Source organism: Tachyglossus aculeatus, chromosome 12, assembly GCF_015852505.1.
Source record: "Tachyglossus aculeatus isolate mTacAcu1 chromosome 12, mTacAcu1.pri, whole genome shotgun sequence".
NCBI lineage: Eukaryota > Metazoa > Chordata > Mammalia > Monotremata > Tachyglossidae > Tachyglossus > Tachyglossus aculeatus.
Window position 1 is genome coordinate 16,725,700 of NC_052077.1, and position 21,207 is coordinate 16,746,906.

General features: G+C 45.0%; 1 protein-coding gene across 2 annotated transcripts in view; it reads left to right on the plus strand.

Moving 5' to 3' along the window:
* The window catches only part of USP38 (ubiquitin specific peptidase 38), a 45,270-nt gene that overhangs the window by 4,060 nt on the left and 20,003 nt on the right, over window positions 1-21,207 (plus strand). Inside the window, exons 1-4 of one of the 2 annotated variants that reach the window (XM_038755078.1) lie at window positions 3,946-4,012; window positions 10,051-10,186; window positions 11,755-11,884; window positions 12,392-12,493. In XM_038755078.1, the coding sequence (XP_038611006.1) occupies window positions 10,110-10,186; window positions 11,755-11,884; window positions 12,392-12,493 (309 nt within the window). In that variant the 5' untranslated portion in view covers window positions 3,946-4,012; window positions 10,051-10,109. Of the gene's footprint in view, window positions 1-3,945; window positions 4,013-10,050; window positions 10,187-11,754; window positions 11,885-12,391; window positions 12,494-21,207 lie in introns of those variants that run through there. The other variant, XM_038755079.1, reaches the window with a different exon arrangement.

The window sequence follows — 21,207 nt, forward strand, 5'->3', positions numbered from 1 at the left end:
CACCTCAGTTACCTCATCTGAAAAATGGGGATTAATCGATCGATCGATCGTATTTATCGAGCGCTTACTCTGTGCAGAGCACCGGTTACCTCAAATCAATCAATCAATCGTATTTATTGAGCACTTACTGTGTGCAGAGCACTGTACTAAGCGCTTGGGAAGTACAAGTTGGCAACATATAGAGACAGTCCCTACCCAACAGTGGGCTCACAGTCTAAAAGAGGCTGTCGCCAGCTTGGCCCTCCTGAGCGCTTAGGACAGTGCTCTGCAAATACGATTGACTGAATGAATGAATGACCGTCTTTCTGTGTTGCCAACTTGGCCCTCCCGGGCGCTTAGGATGGCGCTCTGCACGCAGGAAGTGCTCCATCGATACGATTGATTGATTGACTGTTGGGTAGGGACTGCCTCTATATGTTGCCAACTTGTACTTCCCAAGCATTTAGTACAGTGCTCTGCACACATTAAGTGCTCACAGTGCTCTGCACACAGGAAGCGCTCAGTAAATATGATTGAATGAATGACACCGCCCCTCCCTACCCCCGACCAAAGCCGGACCGATCAACAGTTGACAATTTGGTCGTCCGTCTCCCCCTTACAGACTGCGAGACCGTTGTTGGGTCGGGACCGTCTGTCTCTGTTGCCGTCTTGGCCCTCCCAAGCGCCTAGAACAGCGCTCTGCACACAGGAAGCGCTCAGTAAATACGATTGAATAAATCACAGCTGACAATTCTGGGTCGGGACCGTCTCCGTTGCCATCTTGGGCTTCCTGAGCGCTTAGAACAGTGCTCTGCACACAACAACCGCTCAGTAAATACGATTGAATGAATGACAGCTGACAATTCGGTCGTCTGCCCCCCGCCCCCCCCAACCTTCCAGACTGCTAGCCCGTCGTTGGGTTGGGACCGTCTCTGTATGTTGCCGACGTAGACTTCCCAAGCGCTTAGAACAGTGCTCTGCACACAGGAAGCGCTCAATAAATATGAATGAATGAGTGACAGCTGACAATTCGGTTGGCTTCTCTCCCCCCCCCCACAGTCCGTGAGCCCGTTGTTGGGTCGGGACGGTCTCTGTGTTGCCATCTTGGACTTCCCAAGCGCTTAGAACAGTGCTCTGCACACAGGAAGCACTCAGTAAATATGATTGAATGAATGAATGAATGACACCACCCACCCCCCGCGACCAAAGCCGGACCGATCGACGGCGCCCAGACCACGAGCCCGTTGTTGGGTCGGGACCACCTCTGTCTATTGCCCGCTTAGACTTCCCAAGCGCCTAGTACAGCACACTGCACACAGGAAGCGCTCAGTAAATATAATTGACTGAATGACAGCTGACAATTCGGTTGTCTGTCTCCCCCCCCCAGGCTGTCTGTTGCCCACTTGGGCTTCCCAAGAGCTTAGGACAGTGCCCCGCACAGAGGAAGCACTCAGTAAATACGATTGAGTGAATGAATGAATGACCATCTCTGTATGTTGCCGACTTGGGCTTCCAAAGCACTTAGGACAGTGCCCTGCACACAGAAAGCGCTCAATTAATATGATTGAGTGAGTGACAGCTGACAATTTGGTCCCTTCCAGACTGTGAGCCCGTTGTTGGGTTGGGACCGTCTCTGTTGCCGTCTTGGCCCTCCCAAGCGCTTAGAACAGCACTCTGCACACAGGAAGCGCTCAGTAAATACGATTGAATGAATGACAGCTGACAAATCTGGGTCGGAACCATCTCTGTTGCCATCTTGGGCTTCCCGAGCGCTTAGAACAGTGCTCTGCACACAGGAAGCGCTCAATAAATATGAGTGAATGAACTACAGCTGAGAATTCGGTCGGCTGTGCCCCCCCTTCCAGACTGTGAGCCCATTGTTGGGTTGGGACCGTCTCTCTGTGTTGCCGACTTGGGCTTTCTGAGCGCTTAGAACAGCGCTCTGCGCACAGGAAGCACTCAGTAAACATGATTGAGTGAATGAATGAATTGGAGGAACCTCTGACTCCAAAGCCCGGGCTCTTTCCACTGAGCCACGCTGCTTCTCTGTTCATCAGGTTGCACCACGTGGGGCTCACAGTCCTTAATCCCCATTTTCCAGGTGAGGTCACAGAGGCACAGAGAATGATGATGATGGTGTTTAAGTGCTTACTTTGAGCCAAGCACTGTTCTGAACTCTGGGGGAGATACAAGGTCATCAGGTTGTCCCACGTGGGGCTCCCAGTCCTTAGTCCCCATTTTACAGGTGAGGTCACAGAGAATGATGATGATGGTGTTTGTTGAGCGCTTACTCTGTGCCAACCACTGTTCTGAGCACTGGGGTAGATACAAGGTCATCAGGTTGTCCCACGTGGGGCTCACCGACTTCATCCCCATTTTACAAATGAGGTCACAGAGGCACAGAGAACTATGTTGATGGTGTTTAAGTGCTTACTCTGTGCCAAGCACTGTTCCGAGCGCTGGGACAGATACAAGGTCATCAGGTTGTCCCAGGTGGGACTCACCGGCTTCATCCCCATTTTACAGATGAGGTCACAGAGCACTATGATGATGGTGTTTAAGTGCTTACTCTGAGCCAAGCACTGTTCCGAGCACTGGGGCAAATACAAGGTCATCAGGTTGTCCCACGTGGGGCTCACCGGCTTCATCCCCATTTTACAGATGAGGTCACAGAGGCACAGAGAACTATGATGATGGTATTTAAGCACTTATTCTGAGCCAAGCGCTGTTCTGAGCACTGGGGCAGATACAAGGTCATCTGGTTGTCCCACGTGGGGCTCACAGTGTTTAATCCCCGTTTTACAGCTGAAGTCAAGGAGGCACAGAGAATAATGATGATGGTGTTTGTTAAGCACTTACTCTGTGCCCAACACTGTTCCGAGCACTGGGAGAGATACAAGGTGATCAGGGGGTCCCCATTTTACAGATGAGGGAACCGAGGCTGAGAAGTTAAGTGACTTGCCCAGAGTCACACGGCTGATGAATGGCGGAGCCGGGATTAGAACCCACGACCTCTGACTCCCAAGCCCGGGCTCTTTCCACTAAGCCACGCTGCTTCTTAACAGAGAAGTTAAGGGGCTTGCCCAAGAACACACAGCAGACAAATGACGGCGCCGGGATTGGAACCCACATCCTCTGACTCCCAAGCCCGGGCTCTGTCTGCGAGGCCACGTTGCTGCTAGAAATCGAGTTGCATCGCTAGGCTTTAAACCGGTTTTATCATCCCCTGCCCGGTATTTCTGGGGTTTTGCCTCGCGAGCTGGCTGTAAGCCATTCGCTGGAAACTAGCTGGAAACTTGTTACTGGAACGCTCTGCTTTTGCTTGTTTTTGCTCGTAAAATGCCGTGACAATGACAGTCACTTTGAAGAGTTTCTATTCCCTTAGTGACTTAATGATATTGAGTCATTGACCACTGTAGTAGGTCACTGCCTTGGCATAAATGACCTCTTTGGCCCTGGCTACACCAGAATGGTTTTAATGCACACTCCTGTGGCCTGCCCCGTCGCTAGTCGGAACAGATGTATTTTCAGAGTAGAAAGGTGCATCGGAGAAACTGCCTATTGGGTTTGGGGTTTTGTTTTGTTTTTTTTACTGGATATTGAAGGAGAGAGAGGAGGAGATTTGTGGTGGTCATGGCAACCCATGTGGCCTGATCTGAAAGGCTCTTCACTGCAGCTGCCCAATCATTTTTGTGACCACCAGCCAAGTAACGGATTTTCTTATTGAAAATTTTATATTTTGTCCCTTAGATTATTTGCCTAGGTACTTCCAATTTCAAATCTTTTGGATAGTGTTAGTCTTTTAATGTCAAAATGACTGGAAAAATATTGTGGTCAGCCCAGTTACTTTAGCAAAATAGATCTTTGGACATTCATTGAGCTGGGAGGCAGTATGATGTCCAGGGGTCATCTTAAATTAGCTTCTAGTGAGGACCAGGTTTGGGGGTTGTTTAGAGTGTCCCTGAAAGTCTTCTGCCCCATCGCATCTGCATTCTGCAGTGGTGAGAAGAATGGATGTGATTGCAGAACACTTGTGAGTAATTGTGCCTTAAATATTCTAAAAGGGGCCTTTTCACCACTTAAAATATTCCCCCCAAAATTGGGGCAGTGAAAAAACAAGATTCAGGCCTTTCCTCTAAGTCTTGTTGGTAAGCACAGGTGGGGAGGAAAGGAGGTAGTGGGAAAAGACCTTAAATGCCAACAGGCAGTGGTGGCACAGAACATTTTGTTTTACTGGTGATTGAGTCAGCATTTAAGCCCAGGATTGGAAGCCAGAAAGTCAGTCTATTGGGGCTTATTGGGTACTGCCTGGGAGTTAGGCCATCTGGATTCTAATCCCAGCTCCACCACTTGCCTGCTGTGTGACCTTGGGCAAGTCCCTTAATTTCTCTGTGTCCATTTGCTCGTGTGTATGAATGAAGATGCAGCAACTGCACACAAGTCCTCAACTGCCACTGAGTGATTCTCTCCCTCCCTTAGACTGAGCCCCATGTGGGCCAGGCGCGGGGCCTAGTCTGATTGTATCATATCTACCTGAAGCATTTATCATAGCGCTAGGCCTGTATAAGCCATGTGAATGATCCCGCCAACCTTTCCACTGCCTGTTTCCACTCACTTCTCAGCTTCACTGACCTGCTCCACTTCACCTCCATCACACCTACCCACCAACTTGGCCACCGGCTCCATCTCATCTCTACTCTCTGTGCAATCTCTTATCTCATCAGCTCTAAAATTCCACTCTACCACTACAACCTCCTGACCTGTCTTCTCTCCCATACTCCCCTTACCTGCAAGTCTGTCCCCTTCCCCCGCCTGAGTCCTTCGAATTTTTTTTTGACCCCCATCCAATCTTAAGTCGTCATGTCTCACCTGGACTCCATGTCCAACCTCGACACACCATCCTCTCAGCTAAACTCCATTCCCTTGTTCCGATCCCATCCCACCAACCCGCAGCACGGGTCACCCCCACAGTACGCTTCTCAGGTCCTTGGGCTTGAGCCTCCGAGCGCTGCCGGCAGAAATCTAGACACTAGGCTGACCTTGTCCTTTTCCTTCATCCTCACCTGCTTCGACTCTGCCGTGTCATCCACCCGGCCACAATACTTCTCCATCTTTGACCTCCAGCTCATGGCCCATGACAGCTGTTTCAGACTTTTAACTCCCTCCTCCATCTCTTGGCCATGATGACTTGGTCACAAACCTCATCAGTAAAATTGAAACCATTAGCCATGGTCCCTTAAAAATCTCCCCTAGTCCTCTACAGTCCCTTCCTCCAGCTCTCCTTTTTGACTCTGCCATCCTTCCCAAGGAAGATCTGCATCCTCAGATTCTACCCCTCCCCTTCACCAGTGCTTCTGACCCCATTCCATCTCACTTTATCAATTATCCCCTTCCTGACTGCCATCTCCAACCTCTCACTTTCCAGTGGCTCCTTCCCTGCTGCTTTCAAGCATGCCCATGTACTCCCTATCCTAAAAAAAACCCCAAAAACAAAACTCTACTATAACCTCAGAGCACGTCCCATTATTGATCCAACTCCCTCCTACTACTCCTCTTCAAACACCTTGAGTGAATTGTCTGTACACAGTCTCCACGTCCTCTCCTCGATCCCCTGCAATCTGACTTTCCGCCCCCTTCACTCCCCAGAAATGGCCCTCTTTAAGGTAACCGGTGACCTCCTTCTTGCTAAATCTAGTGTCCATTACTCCATCCTAATCCTCCTCAACTTTTCTGCTGCCTTCAACCCTAAGAACATTGTCCAACTTTGGCTTCACCAAAACTTCCTTCCCCTGGTTCTCCCGCTGTCTTTCTGACCATTCCTGCTTAGTCTTTTGCGGGCCCCTACTACACCTCCTTTCCCCTAAATGTGAATGTTTCAAGGTTCAGTTCCGGTTCCCTTCTATTCTCTATCTACACCCACTCCTTTGGAGAACTCATTTGCTCCGAAGGCTTCAACTACCATCTCTGTGCGGATTCCCAAATCTATCCTGCAGTCTTGCATCCTCCCGCCTTCAGAACATCTCTACTTGGTTGGTGCACTGACACCTCAAACTCATGTCCAACATAAAACTCATCTTCCTACCCAAACCCCATTCTCCCCCTGACTTCCCAACACTGTGGACAATACCATCATCCTCCTGTGTCACAGGCATTATCTTCTGTTCCTCTCATTCAACCCTTGCATTCAATGTGTCTTGCAGTCCTGTCGGTTTTAACATTCAAACTATCACACTGATCCAAGCACTCCTCGTTTCCTGCCTTGTCTACTTTGTCAGCCTCCTCGCTGACCTCCCTCCCTATCTCTCTCCTCCAGTCTGCTGCCCAGATCGCTTTTCTGAAAAAGGCCTTATCTCCCCACTCAAAAATGTCCAATGATTACCCTATCCCCTTTGCATCAACCAGAAATTCCTTACCATAGTCTTTAAGGCACTCGATCAGCTCTCCCACTTACTTTGACTCATTGGTCAAGTGCAACGCAGCCCACACACTCCGCTCCTCTAACACCAACCTTTTTTCTCTGTACCATGATCTCCACCACTGAGCCCTTGACCAGTAGAAGGGAGAGCAGGTATTGAATCCCCACTTTGTAGCTGATGGAACTGAGGCACAGAGAAGTTAAGTAACTTGCCCAGTTTCACCCAGCGTGCAAGTGGCAGAACCAAGATTAGAGCCAAGGTCCTCTGATTCCCAGCCCCTTGCTCTGTCCTCTAGGACACGCTGCTTCTCAAGTCCTTAGGTGATGCAAAAGTGCTGAAGTAACCGTTGTGGGGAGAGGAGAAGTTAATCAGGGAAGGCCTCTTGGAGATGTGATTTCGTAAGGACTTTGAAGATGGGGACAGCAGCAGTCGGCTGGGTGGGAAGTGGAAAGGCATCCTGTTCTAGGGAGAAAAGGGTCAGCTGTCAGAGGGAGACGAGATCAAGGCACAGAAAGTAGGTCGACTTCAGAGGACACAAGTGTCCGGGCTAGGGCGTAGTGTGAGAGGAGAGAGCCGACTGAGTGCCTAAAGCCAACGATCAGGAGTTTCTGCTCAATTTGGAGAGGAATGGACAGCCGATGGAGGCTTTTGAGGAGTAGGGAGATGTGCCCAGAATGATGTTGGAGAAAAATAATCCGGGCAACAGTTAAGTATGGGTTGGAGACAGGGAGGTTGTCTGAACTGCTCATGGCAGGAGTTGTCGGGATATCACACACGTCTGGACCGGTGTGGTGGGCTTCGGATGGAGAGAAAGGGGCAGATTTTGTTGGTTTTCAGACTCTCTAACACATGGTTATGGTACTTAAAGAAATCACGTAAACCAGAATTTTCTCACATTTGTAGTTTAGGAATTTTGAGCACTACCATCTTTAACTCGTCTTCGAATAGTTCTCACGTACGTATGAAGCAGGGCCTTTTTTGTTCTGAGGCACAGCATGCTAGAGCTGTGCGAGGGTTCAAGAAAGGCCGCAGACACCAGTGGCTGGGCTGGATTGGCACGCAGCTCACCTTCACCATGCTTGGCCTGGGCTCTAATGGCTCCCTCTGTTCTCCCTCATTCGGGGGCCTCGAACAGAAATATATGGTATCAAACTGGAAGTGATGTGGAAACTCACCTCTAGGAGGTTTGCCTCAGTGCCCCCAGGGCTACTCTGTGGTCCTCCAGAAACAAGTTTCAGGCATCGTCTCCAGTTAGGTAACGCAGTTTGGTGCCTGGCTCCAGATTTCTACTGTGTACCAAACTGTATACGTGTGCATTGGTGTCCCCCTCTATCTTTCTGCTTCCCTATTCTCTCTCTTTCCTCCCACCACAAAACCGTTCATTTCTTCTCATGAGTTTACGATGGTACATGTGCCACAGGACAAAAAGGTTAGGGTACTCTGATTTTGTGGGGGGAGGGACTAATGTTTGTACAGTCTATCCTTTCCATGGGCAGAATAGTGTGATGAGGAGTGAATTCATGTTTGTGAAATGCTTTCAAAATAGACAATAGGGTATGGTGCAAATTCTTATTTGTCAATAAGGTAACCTTAAATTTCAACATTAAAACAGCCTATAAGCTCTATTTTGTACATTTGGGAACACAAATATGAACCCATTTTTACTCCCCTCATTCAGCGTAACAGCAGCTATCCAAATTTCTGCTGGGATTTGCCTCTCTGCATTATACATACAGCCTGCTCTAAGTACATCCTTGCGTGGTTACAGTTTATAGACTCTTTGCCTTTATGGTCGGAGTACAGCTCATTTATTTATTTTATTCTTTGTTTATTTTTATTTGCACATAAAATTGTCACAAGATCCGTGACCATTAAAACCTTGAAACCAGAAACCCACTCTACAGCATTCTCTTAGGGAACTCATCCACCCTCTTCTCCCTCCTCACCCCAGCTCACACTTAGTTCCTCCTGACTCTATCTCCAACCCATTACACAAATACCTTCTCCTGATTGAAACTCCTTTCCCCCTCTAATCGGCCAAACCGTGCCCCTACCTACCTTCAGAGCTTTCCTAAACCATCACCTCTGGGAAGCATTTTCCAACCAGTTCCCCGCCTTGATTACATCATCCCATTAGGCACCCTTTAGCACTTATACTTGTGTTGGTTTATTCACTTACATATTCATGTAATCTTTTTTGGCTTACCAGTTGAGTCTGTATTCCCATTGTTTTACTATTAGTTGAGGTATTATCCTTGATTCATTTCTCATTCAATCAGTCGATGGTATTGAGCGCTCACTGTGTGCAGAGCGCTCAACTAAGCACTTGGGAGGGTTCAATACAACTTCAAACCACATATTCACAACCTGCACAACATTGCCAAAATCCACTCTGTCATTTCCATCCCAACTGCTATTCTCTGGATCCAAGCACTTACCCTATACTGCATCAGCCTCCTTGCTGACCTCCCTGCCTCTTGTCTCTCCCCACTCCAGTCCGTACCTCACTCTGCCGCCTGGATCATTTTTCTACAGAACCATTCAGTCCATGTGTCCCCACTCCTCAAGAACCTCCAGTGATTTCCCATCCACATCCCTTCCACATCGGACTCTCTACCATTGGCTTTAAAGCCCTCTATCTTGTCTTGCGGATTTCCTACTACAACACTCAGAGTGCTCATTTCACTCCGCCAACCCACTCACTGTGTCTCAATCTTATCTTCCTCGCTGCTGACCCCTCGCTCGTGTTCCGTCCCTGGTATGGAGCTCCCTTCCCTCTGATATCCGACAGACCATCACTCTCCCCACTTTCCAAGCCTTATTAAAAATCACACCTCCTCCAAGAGGCTTTCCTTGACTAAGCCCTCATTTCCCCTACTCCCTCTCCTTTCTGCCTCACCTTTGCACATGGATTTGTACCCTTTATTCACCCCACCCTCATCCCCACAGCACTTCTGTGTACACCTCTGCAATTTATTTTAATGTCTGTCTTCCCTTCCGAGCTGTGAACTCTTTGTGGGCAGGGAACGTGTCTACCAACTCCTGTGCTGTACTGTCCGAAGTGCTTAGTGCAATGCTCTGCACAGAGTAAAAATTCAATAAATGTGACTGATTAATTGACTGAATGTGTTCTGTAATGTCTGCCTGTGTCATTAGATCATAAGCTCCTAGGGGAAAAGAACAACCCCTTCAAGTGTCTTGACTTTGCTCTCATTTCTCCCTATTCACCCTCCCTTTTGCACTGTCTGCATTAATAACCACTTGACGGTCACCCTACCCTCAGCCCCCCCAGCACTTAAATGCATATTCTTATACTCTGCCATTTCCCCTAGCCATAACTTTTTTTAATGTCATCCCCTCTAGACTGTGAGCTCCTTTTGGGCAGGAAGTGTGTATATCAACTGAAATGTATTCTCTCCCAAGTGCCTAGTACAACGCTTGCATGCGGTAAGCACTCAAAAATTATCACCGAGCATATGCAGCATCTCCAGGCAGTAAAGTAGACCTTAATAAGCATCCATTATTAAGATATTTTTCAATATATTTACGTTTGCCTGTGGTGAAGGCATCCCATCCTGATTATCTGTTTACGTTGAGAAGAAACATAAAGCGATAACTGTATTCCTTGCAAGTTACCACAACGCTTTCTTTTTAGATGCTTCATTTGAACCTTCTGTGGCCCTGGCAAGTCTGGTGCAGCACATTCCCCTGCAGATGATTACAGTTCTCATCAGGAGCCTTACCACAGATCCAAATGTAAAAGATGCAAGTACGACTCAAGCTTTGTGCAGGTATTTCATCCCACTGTGGTTCCAGGAAGAAATGGGGTACAGTGTCTGTGTCTCTGCTTAATGCTTGCGTTCTAGGGCTTGATACACTTTTTAAAATGTGGCTGCAGAAACCCGAAAATTACCTGAAAAGTTTTAACTGGAAATGTCATCCTGGGGCAGAAAAAAAAAAAGAAAAATCATCTGAATGCTGGGAAATGATTTGTAAGCAGTCGTGTGAAACACTTAAATTGAAGAAAACAAAATGGATAAATATTTTGAATTCCATGCCCCAGGACATTTTGCAGGCCAAAAATAGCATGTTTAAAGAAGTGTTTGTTTAAATTCTTGAATGAGTTATGAGTAATTGTGATATTTACTAAGCGCTTACTCTGTGCCAGGCACTGTACTGAGCACTGGAGTGGACACAAACAAAATAGGGTTGAACACAGTCCCTGTCCCACGTGGAACTCAGTCTCAATCCCCATTTTACAGATGAGTTAACTGGGACCCAGAGAAGTGAAGTGACTTGCCCAAGTTCACACAGCAGACAGGAGGTGGAGTTGGGATTAGAACCTCTGAACTTCTAATTTCCAGGCCCGTGCCCTGTCCACTATGCCTTGCTGGCCACAGGCGGTAGGTGATACAGCCATGATCATCAGTGGTATTTATTGAGCACTTACTGTGTGCAGAGCACTGTACTGAGCGCTTGGGAGAATACAGTACTGTGGAATTGGTAGGCACGTTCCCTTACCTCGGCACGCTATCCCAAAAGATAAGAGCAGGTTTGATAGGTGACAAGCTGGAGAAAAAATAACCTCATATTTGTCTTATCTCTGTGCATGTTTCAGGCAGGCAGTATTTGTTTTAATTGGACCGTTCAGAGCAGAAATGAGACATTGCTCTCAAAACCCTTCACATACTTGGCTGAGCCTATTTTTAATTTACATTTTGTCCATCCATCTGTCAACTTGAAAAAACTAAATGGATTATCACCAAGAAAAACGTTGCAGGGTAATCAAGTCGTTTTAATTGAAGAATTAAGTAGAAGAGAGTGAGGTCCTGAAGCTCCTACTGCATTTCTTGTAAGCACTGATAAATCTCAAAGGCATATACACTCAATTATGCCACAGCGTGTGGTCTCCCATAGCATTTTGGCTAGAAAGCAATTAGAGAACCGAGGGGAGCCACGTTAAAAAAAGAAACATGCAAGACATCATACCAGGTGAGTGCTACAGGGTGAGACTTCCTTAACACAGACGTTCACAAAAATATAACTCGAGTTATTGGAGAACTGGGCGTAGATCAGAAAAATCAGGCTTAGAATATTAGCCAGTCTTAGTCAATCAGTGGTATTTATTGAGCACTCGCTGTCTGCAGAGCACTGTACTAAGCACTTGGAAAAGTACAATCCAATAGAGTTGGTAGCCTCAATCCCTGCTCACAGGGAGTTTGCAGTCTACAACTTCACGCATTCCTTTGTAGCTAGAGGCCAGGTAAATGAACTGGTATCCTAAAAGTCATGCTGATATGAGGAAGATGTGTTTTCATGAGGGTTTTTTTTTTTTTTTCTGTTTTCTTTCACCTTTCAGAATGATTGACTGGCTCTCTTGGCCCTTGGCTCAGCATGTGGAGACATGGGTGATTGCACTACTAAAAGGACTGGCAGCAGTCCAAAAGTTTACTATTCTGATAGATGTTACTTTGCTGAAAATCGAACTGGTAAGTGGTGTGAAAATTTGGTCACTTGGTGGTATTTATTGAGCATTTACTGTGTGCAGAGAGCACTGTACTGAGCCCCAGGGAGAGTTGGTAGACTGAGAGCTCGCTGTGGGCACGGAATGTGTCTCTTGTTGTGTTGTACTCTCCCAAGCACCTAGTACAGTGCTTTGCAGGCAGTAAGCGCTCAATAAATACAGTCGAATGAGTGAATGTTCCCTGCCCACAAGGAGCTTATAGTCGAGAGGGGGAGACAGACATTAAAATAAATTGGGGGTATGTGTACAGGTGCGGTGGGGCTTGATGTGTTATTCTGGTTTGTACAGTTTCAAAATATCTTTGAAACTGTGGGCAGCCACTTAGAAGATTTGCTGTACAAATATGACATTTTTCTGAAGAGCTCTGTCAGTGTAGATAAAGAATTTAAAGATTTGGGTAAGTTAAGGAGTAGCAAGATTTGTTCCCACTTCATTTGCTCAATTCTAAGATACTTTTATTTTTGTTTTAAAGGTCTTTAATCGACTTTGGTTTCCTCTTGTGAGACCTGGTGCTCTTGCTGTTCTTTCCCACATGTTGCTTAGTTTTCAGCATTCTCCAGAGGCTTTCCACTTGGTAAGTTTATCTCAGTGTCTTCAAGTGGAAATAACGTTTCTGTTTTAGTGTTAAGTCATACCTTTTGTTGTTTAAACCTTGAACTGTCAGCCGTCTCTGGGTGAAGGTGATTTTATTTTTGGCCCTCAAAAGTATTTGCTTTTTGTCATTGAATCTGTTTTTAAGTTTGTTCTTTCAGGGAAGGGTGAGATGTTTGCTGCACTCCCAAATTAAGGAATACTCAAAGTACCCATTTTTATTGAGTTGTCTTCAATTTGTGTGTTAGGAGATTGATCCACCTTAAAAACAAATCTTAAATGTACAAAGCGTTAATGGTTAAAAACTGAACTTGAATCTGATAGGGGGAAAAACATGTAGATCACAGTAGCTAAGGTAACTTATGGAGGAAGACTTAATATTTGTAAATCAGCAATATGAATTATTATTGAAAGTATTGATGTACTGTTGAGTGGTTTAGGTGCAGTAAACTTACATTTCTGTGAAGCTGTCAGAGCCTGTTTACTGAGAATTGGAAGACTAAAAGGGACCACGCATCAATCATTTTTAACAAATGACCATTAATCATAACTTTAGGATCTCCATAGACAGGATTCTGCAACATCCTGTAAAGGATTCTTCCTTTAGTCAACTCTTTTGGTTTTTAACAACCTTTTTGTCAGGAAAATTCTTTGACCTGTTTATTATTTCGTTGTGCCCCCAGGAGGGATGAACACCAAGACCCTCTGATTTTATATTTAATATTTTGAATAAAGTTATCACTTGGAAGTTTGGTGCCTTGCAGATAATGAGCTCTGGAGCTGCTTTTCGCTTAGGATAAATAACTTTTTTTCTTTTATTTTTTTTTCCCTCTACCTAATGCTTGTGATGTCGGTTTTGGAAGACTGGTTAAGTTTTTATTTTATGTGGTGTAGAGATCCAGTCTTTGTTTTGAAAAATCAATTTCTCAAGTTGTTGGGCAGGTTTGATGGGCTTTTATGATGTGAATCGTCTCCCAGGATTATTCTCTGCTGTGATTTTTATACTTGGATACCATGGTTCATGGAGAGAGGGTCCCATTGTAAATGTAAAATATGCCGTAACATAATACTAATTCTGTAAGGGAATACACTTCTCTACGGAATGTAGGATTCGACCGGATCCGGACTGTGAAAAACAGCAAGTGCTTTGAGTTGTGAAATATGCCCATGAGATCCTTTTTCCTTGTAGGAGTCCTGCTCAAGGCAGGGAGATTGCTTTGAACCCCCTCTGAAAGGCTCAGCAAGCCCTCATCTGTTTGGTCGGGTTTTTAAAACATAAATGAATGAAGGTGGTTTTATTCTGTGAATTTCACTGAGCCACCCTTGGGGAAAGGGCTCACCCTTTTGGGAAGTCGCCCAAAATCAATGTGCCAGCGTGCCAAAGAATCTAAGGAGCTCTGATTTCAAGCTATTAATTTGCATGAGGTCATGGAAACCAAGAAGAGAAGAAACATTGGTAGGGGTCTATAAATTCCAAAGAACAATTGTTTAGTAAATAGCTATTTTAGTCACAGTGCAGAGGCTCTTAAGTCCAGTATAACTAATGTATGACCACCAACGAAAAATAGTCAGAGTACAGTGTTCTTATTGAATGTCTCATTTTCTATGGGACTTCAGTCTGAATGTCTTCTCATATAGCCGTTGATCAATTTTAGCATAACTTTAGAACATTGCAGCCACAGCACATATTAAATGAGAACTGTTGCCATCCATTACAATAGAAGCCTTTTAACTCCTTTGTTGTAATGTGGTTCAAGCAAATGCCTGTTTTATAGGGAAGTTCAAATCGAAAACAAACAGAAGAGGCACAGTGATTGAAATGAACCGTGTGAGATCATTTGAGGGTAAAAGACTTCTCCCTAAGCAGAATCCGAAGCACATAGGACTCGTTTAATTCAAGGGATTGTTTGGGGGATCTTATGAGGCAGATGTAGGCATAGCTCATGTTACAGCTACCCCTTAGCCCAAGGATATAGCTGGTGTTATTTAACTCCTTGTCCCGGGTTATAACCAACCTAGGGGATACGTGTATTGTATGCTTGATTCTCATGTCAGTCTGGCAGAGCACTACCGGTAAGTATCTCACTGTCTCCTCCCCTTTTGGTTTGCGAATAGCCAACCGACAGTGAAAGAATCCCGGAGGAAGTCCTGTCCTCAGTCTGTCATATTTTCAAGGTGTTGAGGAGACTCCTGAGCAAATAACCCAAGAAGCTGTTTTAACTGCCAGCCAACCCGCTTGATTTAGAAATGGATGACAGAAATGTCCATACTGCAAAAGTTCCTTGTAGGAAGGGATCATGTTTACCAGCCCAATTGTATTATTCTTTCCCGTATGTTCAGTACAGTGCTTTGCACACAGTAAGCGCTCAATAAATACCATTGATTGATCTCGGAAGAACAATAGTCTGGCAAGGACCTCGTTTAAATTTGACCCTCCAATGTATCATTATAAGATGCTGAAATAGGTATTTACTGTTTCTCTACCATCAGCTACAATTTTAAGATTAGAAAGTCTTGCGTTCATTTTCCAGAAACGGGAATTATCTCAGAAGTATGTTTAGAGAAGATCCTAATGAGAAGGAATTCAGAGATGCTTAGAGGTGTTCAAATGGAGTTGGCTTGCTACAAGGTCCTTTCCTCCCTGAAGTGGGCAAATGATTCACTGCAGCCTCCTGCAAAGATTCCTAAGCATGTTACAACTCCTCTTTGAGCTGATGGGATGTTTCGGTTGAGCAGTAGTGTGGCCTAGTGGAAGAGCGTAGATGTGAGAGGACCTAAGTTCAAATTCCGACTTCGCCACTTGTTTGCCGTGTGACCTTGCTCAAGTCACTTCTGCTCCCTGGAGATTAACTGATTTTATTTATTGAGCACTTACTGTGCAGAGCACTGTACTAAGCTCTTGGGAGAGTACAATATAACAGTCAGTAGACACGTTCCCTGCCCACAATGAGCTTTGTCTAGAGGATTAAAACTCTGAGCTCCATGTACAGTATGGACTGTGACCAACCCGATTGACTTGTATCTATCCCAGTGCTTGGTATAGTGCCTGGCACGGAGTAAGCAGTTAAGAAATATCATGAAAAAAATGAAAAGAAAGAATTACTTCAACAACGAGTAAACAAGTTAGGTTTTGTTTAGCATTACAGTATACAGCGATCAAGGAATGTCCTATTTTCTAGACAGGATTTCTCATTTATAACGTAACAATTTGGGAAATTGTCCCATGATGCAGCCATTCGTGACCATTTCTTATCACTGAGCGTGCTGTAATTAGCCTCTCAAGATGACAAAGCCTTGCAATTTTTAAGTCTGGAAATAGTTCCTGGATAGAATTTAAAGGGTAGTCAGACAAGGTAAGCCTTAAATATATAGTTTACTGTAGTGATGTCAAACTATGAAAGGAAGCCCAATGGAAAGAGAAAACTTGGCTATAGGCTTTTGTTTTGTTTTGTTCCCTGAGAGTCCTTAAGCACTCTCGAGGTGGAATAACTTCAAGGTTATAAACCATAGTGATGATCAAGCACATCACTTACATAATGACCCAGAAAATTTGGCCAGTCATCTTCCCTTCAGCATTTGCATATCTATGAGAATAAGCAACTGAAGAATAAATTTGCCAACATTAAGACTCTCCAAGGTTCCTAGGAGCCAATCTGGCTTCAGGAAGAACAAATAGATGGACAGTGTTAACTTATGTGATAAATCTGGAAAATCAGTTTGTAAGAGCATGTGTGATTTAACTTGACTTTAATTAAGCTTTCAGTTCTACTATTCCTAATAGCGTTATGACCTTGAGTCACCTTGGATCAAGCTGGCCAATAGTTTTAACGACCCTTTTGCCTATAGACCAAGAATGAATTAAAGAAGGAATTTTTGGAGTCTTGATCTAGAGAAAGTTTAGAGCTTGGTAAAGTACCCTTCTGCCATCATTTTCAGTTTGTGCTCAGTTATTGTTGGATGGTTCATAGTAAGTTCAGAAGCAGCTAGACTGTACCCAAGGGGTTTTCTAGGGACGTCGTCTAGCCTCTCCCATTTACTCATTCTCCCAGGCCATCTCTTAAAAGATCCGCTTGCTTTCAAAATCCATACCCTTCATTTGCACCTTCAACACTATTCCTTCATACCTGATGAGAACCTTTGCTCCAGCTATTCTTCACTCCTCTGCCATCTTGAAACACTCTCTCTGATGACCCCTTCCCTTGTGCTTTGTCATCTCCCTATACCTCCAGTCACTCCCTTCTAGATCATGCTTCACGCGGTTGCCAAATCATTTTTCTAAAATATCATTCTGAATGTTTCCAAGTCGTCAAAAGCCTCGATTGGTTGCCTGTTCTGCCCCACTTCAAGTAGAGTTTCTTGATTTTCTTGACCATTGGATTCAAGGCATGGTATTAGGTCTCTCCCTCCTACTTATCTACGGACTTCCCCCACTACATCCCGATTAGCAAGCTTTGCTCCTCTCAAGCCCACCTACTCACTGTGCACCATTCTTGCCCCTGCAGTCGTCAGCGTCCCGCTCATGCCAGTTCATCTGCCAGGAACTCCCTCCCTCCTTCAGTTCCAGCGGATCACATAGTCAAGGCACTTGTCCACGGGGAGGAAATCCCGCTCCCTCCCTTCTGCTCAGATTGTGAGCCACCTGTGGGATGGACTGTGATTATCTTGTACCCACCTTAGCGCTTGGCACAGTGCTCGGCACACAGTGAGCAAGCAGCATGGCGTAGTGGCTAGAGCACGGGCCGGCGAGTCAGAAGGTCATGAGTTCTAATCCTGGCTCCACCACATGGCTGCTGTTTGGGCAAGTCACCTCACTTATCTGTGGCTGTTACCTCATCTATAAAATGGGGATTGAGACCGAGAGCCCGCTGTAGGACAGGGACCGTGTCGCGATTTGCCAATATATCCATCCTAGGACTTAGTAAAGTATTTGGCACATAGTAAGACCTTAACCCATTATCATCACTTATGATAAATACAAATGCCATTTTTAAAAAAAGTGTTCTGAAACCCCCATGCCCTGCAGGAGGTCTTCCCTGCTTAGTCTCTTCTCTCCACTACTAACTGCTGCTTCAGCATTTCCATGGTGCTTAAGCAGTTGAGGAGGCTTATCACCCCCTCCCCCAGAGCACTTTATTACATATCTTTATGTCCTGTTACCTCTTATGCCTAATTTATTTTAGCATCCTTCTTCCCTTTAAGATGAAAACTCATTAAGGAAGGGATCATGTCTACTAATCCTATTGTTCTCAACTACAGCGCTCTGCATCCAGTATGGGCTCATAAATACTGTTGGCTGGTAATGGAGTTAAATTTGTAAACCAACTCTCAGATTACATTTGGAGCTAAGTAATTCACCAAGAGGCTTAAAAAGGTGGAGTTTTAACCTGAAAAAGAGAAGCCTGGTGTGTGATTTAAATCTTCAGATATGTGACTGTGTAGTGGTGACCAGCCATCATTGAGGGGAAAAAAGCAAATGGAAATGGATTTGAAGTAGTAACATGAGGCTGTTAGGTTTGACTTAAAGAAAAAGAGACAATCAGAATTATGGAACAAAGTTCTGGAATCTATCTCTGGACAGATATAGAACAGTGCTTTGCACATAGTAAGCGCTTAACAAATGCCATCATATACATCTAAGATAAATACATATTTACAATAGTTTTTATGCTGTCTTGCCTGGAGGCAGGTGGGTCGTTTGGCTGACCTCTTGAAATGCGTTTTGTCACCACACCAGTGATGTTATGTTCCCAAGAAATGTCACTTTTATGTCATCTGGATTTTCCCAATGTAGACGATCCAGAATGTTTCAGATAGTATTTGGGAATGTAGAAAAATATAGAATTATAACGAGGGCACAACTGTCAAATGCAGGCTATTAAGCTTACACTAGCTGGTCCCGCAATTCTCATGAGGTCAAATTTTAACCGCTGAATATGCCTGATATGAAGTTGGCATTCAAAGCCAACATCACTTCAACCACTCATTCGCTTCCATTTCTAAGGCTAATTCATATCTTTTGATCTTACTTTTTGCTATGATAGTACTTCCCATTTGTACACAACCCTGAAGGCTCAGAAAGCAAGGAACTTTTGTACTTCATTTTTTTCTGTTTCAACTGAACCCAGGAGAATTACAATTATTTAATTGTTTCACCTAAAGAAGGTGTTGTATAGCCGTAATTTGCACTAGAAAATAATATGGCATCTCCTTTTTAAATGATGTTTGATTTTTATTCGCACTTACTAATAAAATAGAAAATTGTTGCCCTTATGCTTAGCACTGTTTTTCAGTTGTCATTTAAAAGATCTTAAACTCGTTTGTTGTATTCATCACCATCTAGTATAGGCAGTAACATGCATTTTCCCCAGTAAAAAACATATTTAACATTTTGAAAATAAACTGACAATCCCATCAAAAAAGTTGCTACCGGTGCAAAGAGAATGGCTGGCAGATGTATTCTGTCCTTTCCGTATAGAGGTGCCCGTATGCTGTGCTGTGCTCTTTGTAAAGTCCGTACTATAAGATTTTTTCAGTTATTGCGATCACATCAGATTTTACCCTTTTCATGTTCCACCAAATTGTATATCCACCATTATATCGGAAGGAAGACTTTGAAGACCGGTGATTATACTCTGGGTTTTCAAACCCATGTTATGGTACATCCTCCATGCTTTGGTCATTTGCAAGACACTTGTCCTCTGTTTGACCATGGGCAAGTCACTTAACTTCTCTGCATCAGTTACCTTAGCTGTAGAATGGGGATTAAGACTGAGTCCCACGTGGGACGGGGACTGCGACCAACCCGACTATCTTGTATAGTAATAATAATGATGGCATTTATTAAGCGCTTACTATGTGCAAAGCACTGTTCTAAGCGCTGGGGAGGTTACAAGGTGATCAGGCTGTCCCATGGAGGGCTCACAGTCATAATCCCCATTTTCCAGATGAGGTGCCTGAGGCACAGAAAAGTCAAGTGACTTGCCCAAAGTCACACAGCTGACAATTGACGGAGCTGGAATTTGAACCCATGACCTCTGACTCCAAAGCCCATGCTCTTTCCCCTGAGCCACGCTGCTGCTTATCTTGGTTAGTGCTTCTTATCTTGGTACGTGCTTAATAAATGCCATCATTATTATTATTATTATTACCCCCTCGTGTAATACAGTGCTTCGCATGTAGTAAGCACTTAAATGCCATCTAAAAAAAAAAAAAGACAATGGAACAGTAGCCCAGGAAAGGAGCATTACATAAGTTTGATTGTTTGGTTAGCCTTGGATCAGGGGTCCTCCTACCCAGAAGTGCGCTCTAGACCATCCAGAATACTAAGCAGGTCCAATTTCTAGCTGTCCATAATTTATACCTGCTGCCTCCCTTCAACTAAGGTAATTTTGAACAAACTGATTGATTACCCACCACATACATAGAAGCTGCATTGGCTGACATTACCCCCTGAAAAATGGGCAGGAATGTTAGGTGGGGGTGGGTGCCGAGATGAGGCCGGCTTCAAAGAGCCAGTAAACCGAAAGGCCACAATCTGGGGTCTTTTCAGCCCCGATTGGAAACTCCGAGATGTGGTCAGAGAGCTGTCGTGAGTGAAACCAGAAGACCAGCTCAGACTGCTCTGCAGGGTGAGCACCTCCATCACCCCGAGGAATGGGCACTTCTGCCACTGGATATCATTCACCACCCTTGGAAGAAATCATCATCATCAATCGTATTTATTGAGCGCTTACTATGTGCAGAGCACTGTACTAAGCGCTTGGGAAGTACAAATTGGCAATATATAGAGACAGTCCCTACCCAACAGTGGGCTCACAGTCTAAAAGGGGGAGACAGAGAACAAAACCAAACATACTAACAAAATAAAATAAATAGAATAGATATGTACAAATAAAATAAATAGAGTAAAAAAATATGTACAAACATATATACATATATACAGGTGCTGTGGGGAAGGGAAGGAGGTAAGATGGGGGGGATGGAGAGGGGGACGAGGGGGAGAGGAAGGAAGGGGCTCAGTCTGGGCAGGCCTCCTGGAGGAGGTGAGCTCTCAGCAGGGCCTTGAAGGGAGGAAGAGAGCTAGCTTGGCGGATGGGCAGAGGGAGGGCATTCCAGGCCTGGGAGAAATAAATTGTCGGGGCTGTATTTCTGCGCCCATTATTACTTGTGACTTTCCAGACTGAGGCTAAGTAGAATTTACCATCAAGTAAATATAAGTATAGCATACTTTGAGTCAACCAGGTGTGGTGCATCCACAGTGAGGATGAACCATGCCGTTTCAGTGCTACTGACTGAGCCAGAACTTGGGCAGATCACAGCATTGAAGAGGGCTAGGCTGGTGGACGCAGTTGTCCCAAAGTCTTTCATCACCACCATATGAGCTCTTCGGGCAGGGCGCCAGAGCCAAGATGTTTCTACCTCCCCGAGGAGGGTTGGAAGTTCTTCCCCTTTGGTGTACCATCGTGTCAGCTGATCAGTCGGTCTGCCTAAGGTGAGAAAAGCGTCTCACCTCGACCGGAAGAGGCCTTTTCAATTATCCGTCCTTTTTACTTTTCCAGGTTTGCCCCAGCCGGAGGTTATGCTGGTTAATCCGTTTCAGAGTAAAATTGCGATTTTCACTAGGTGGAGCTCTAAACTAATCCTAGGATTGCCTTTTGAGGATGGGAATTTGGGGAGGAATCCGGGACCATAGGATCT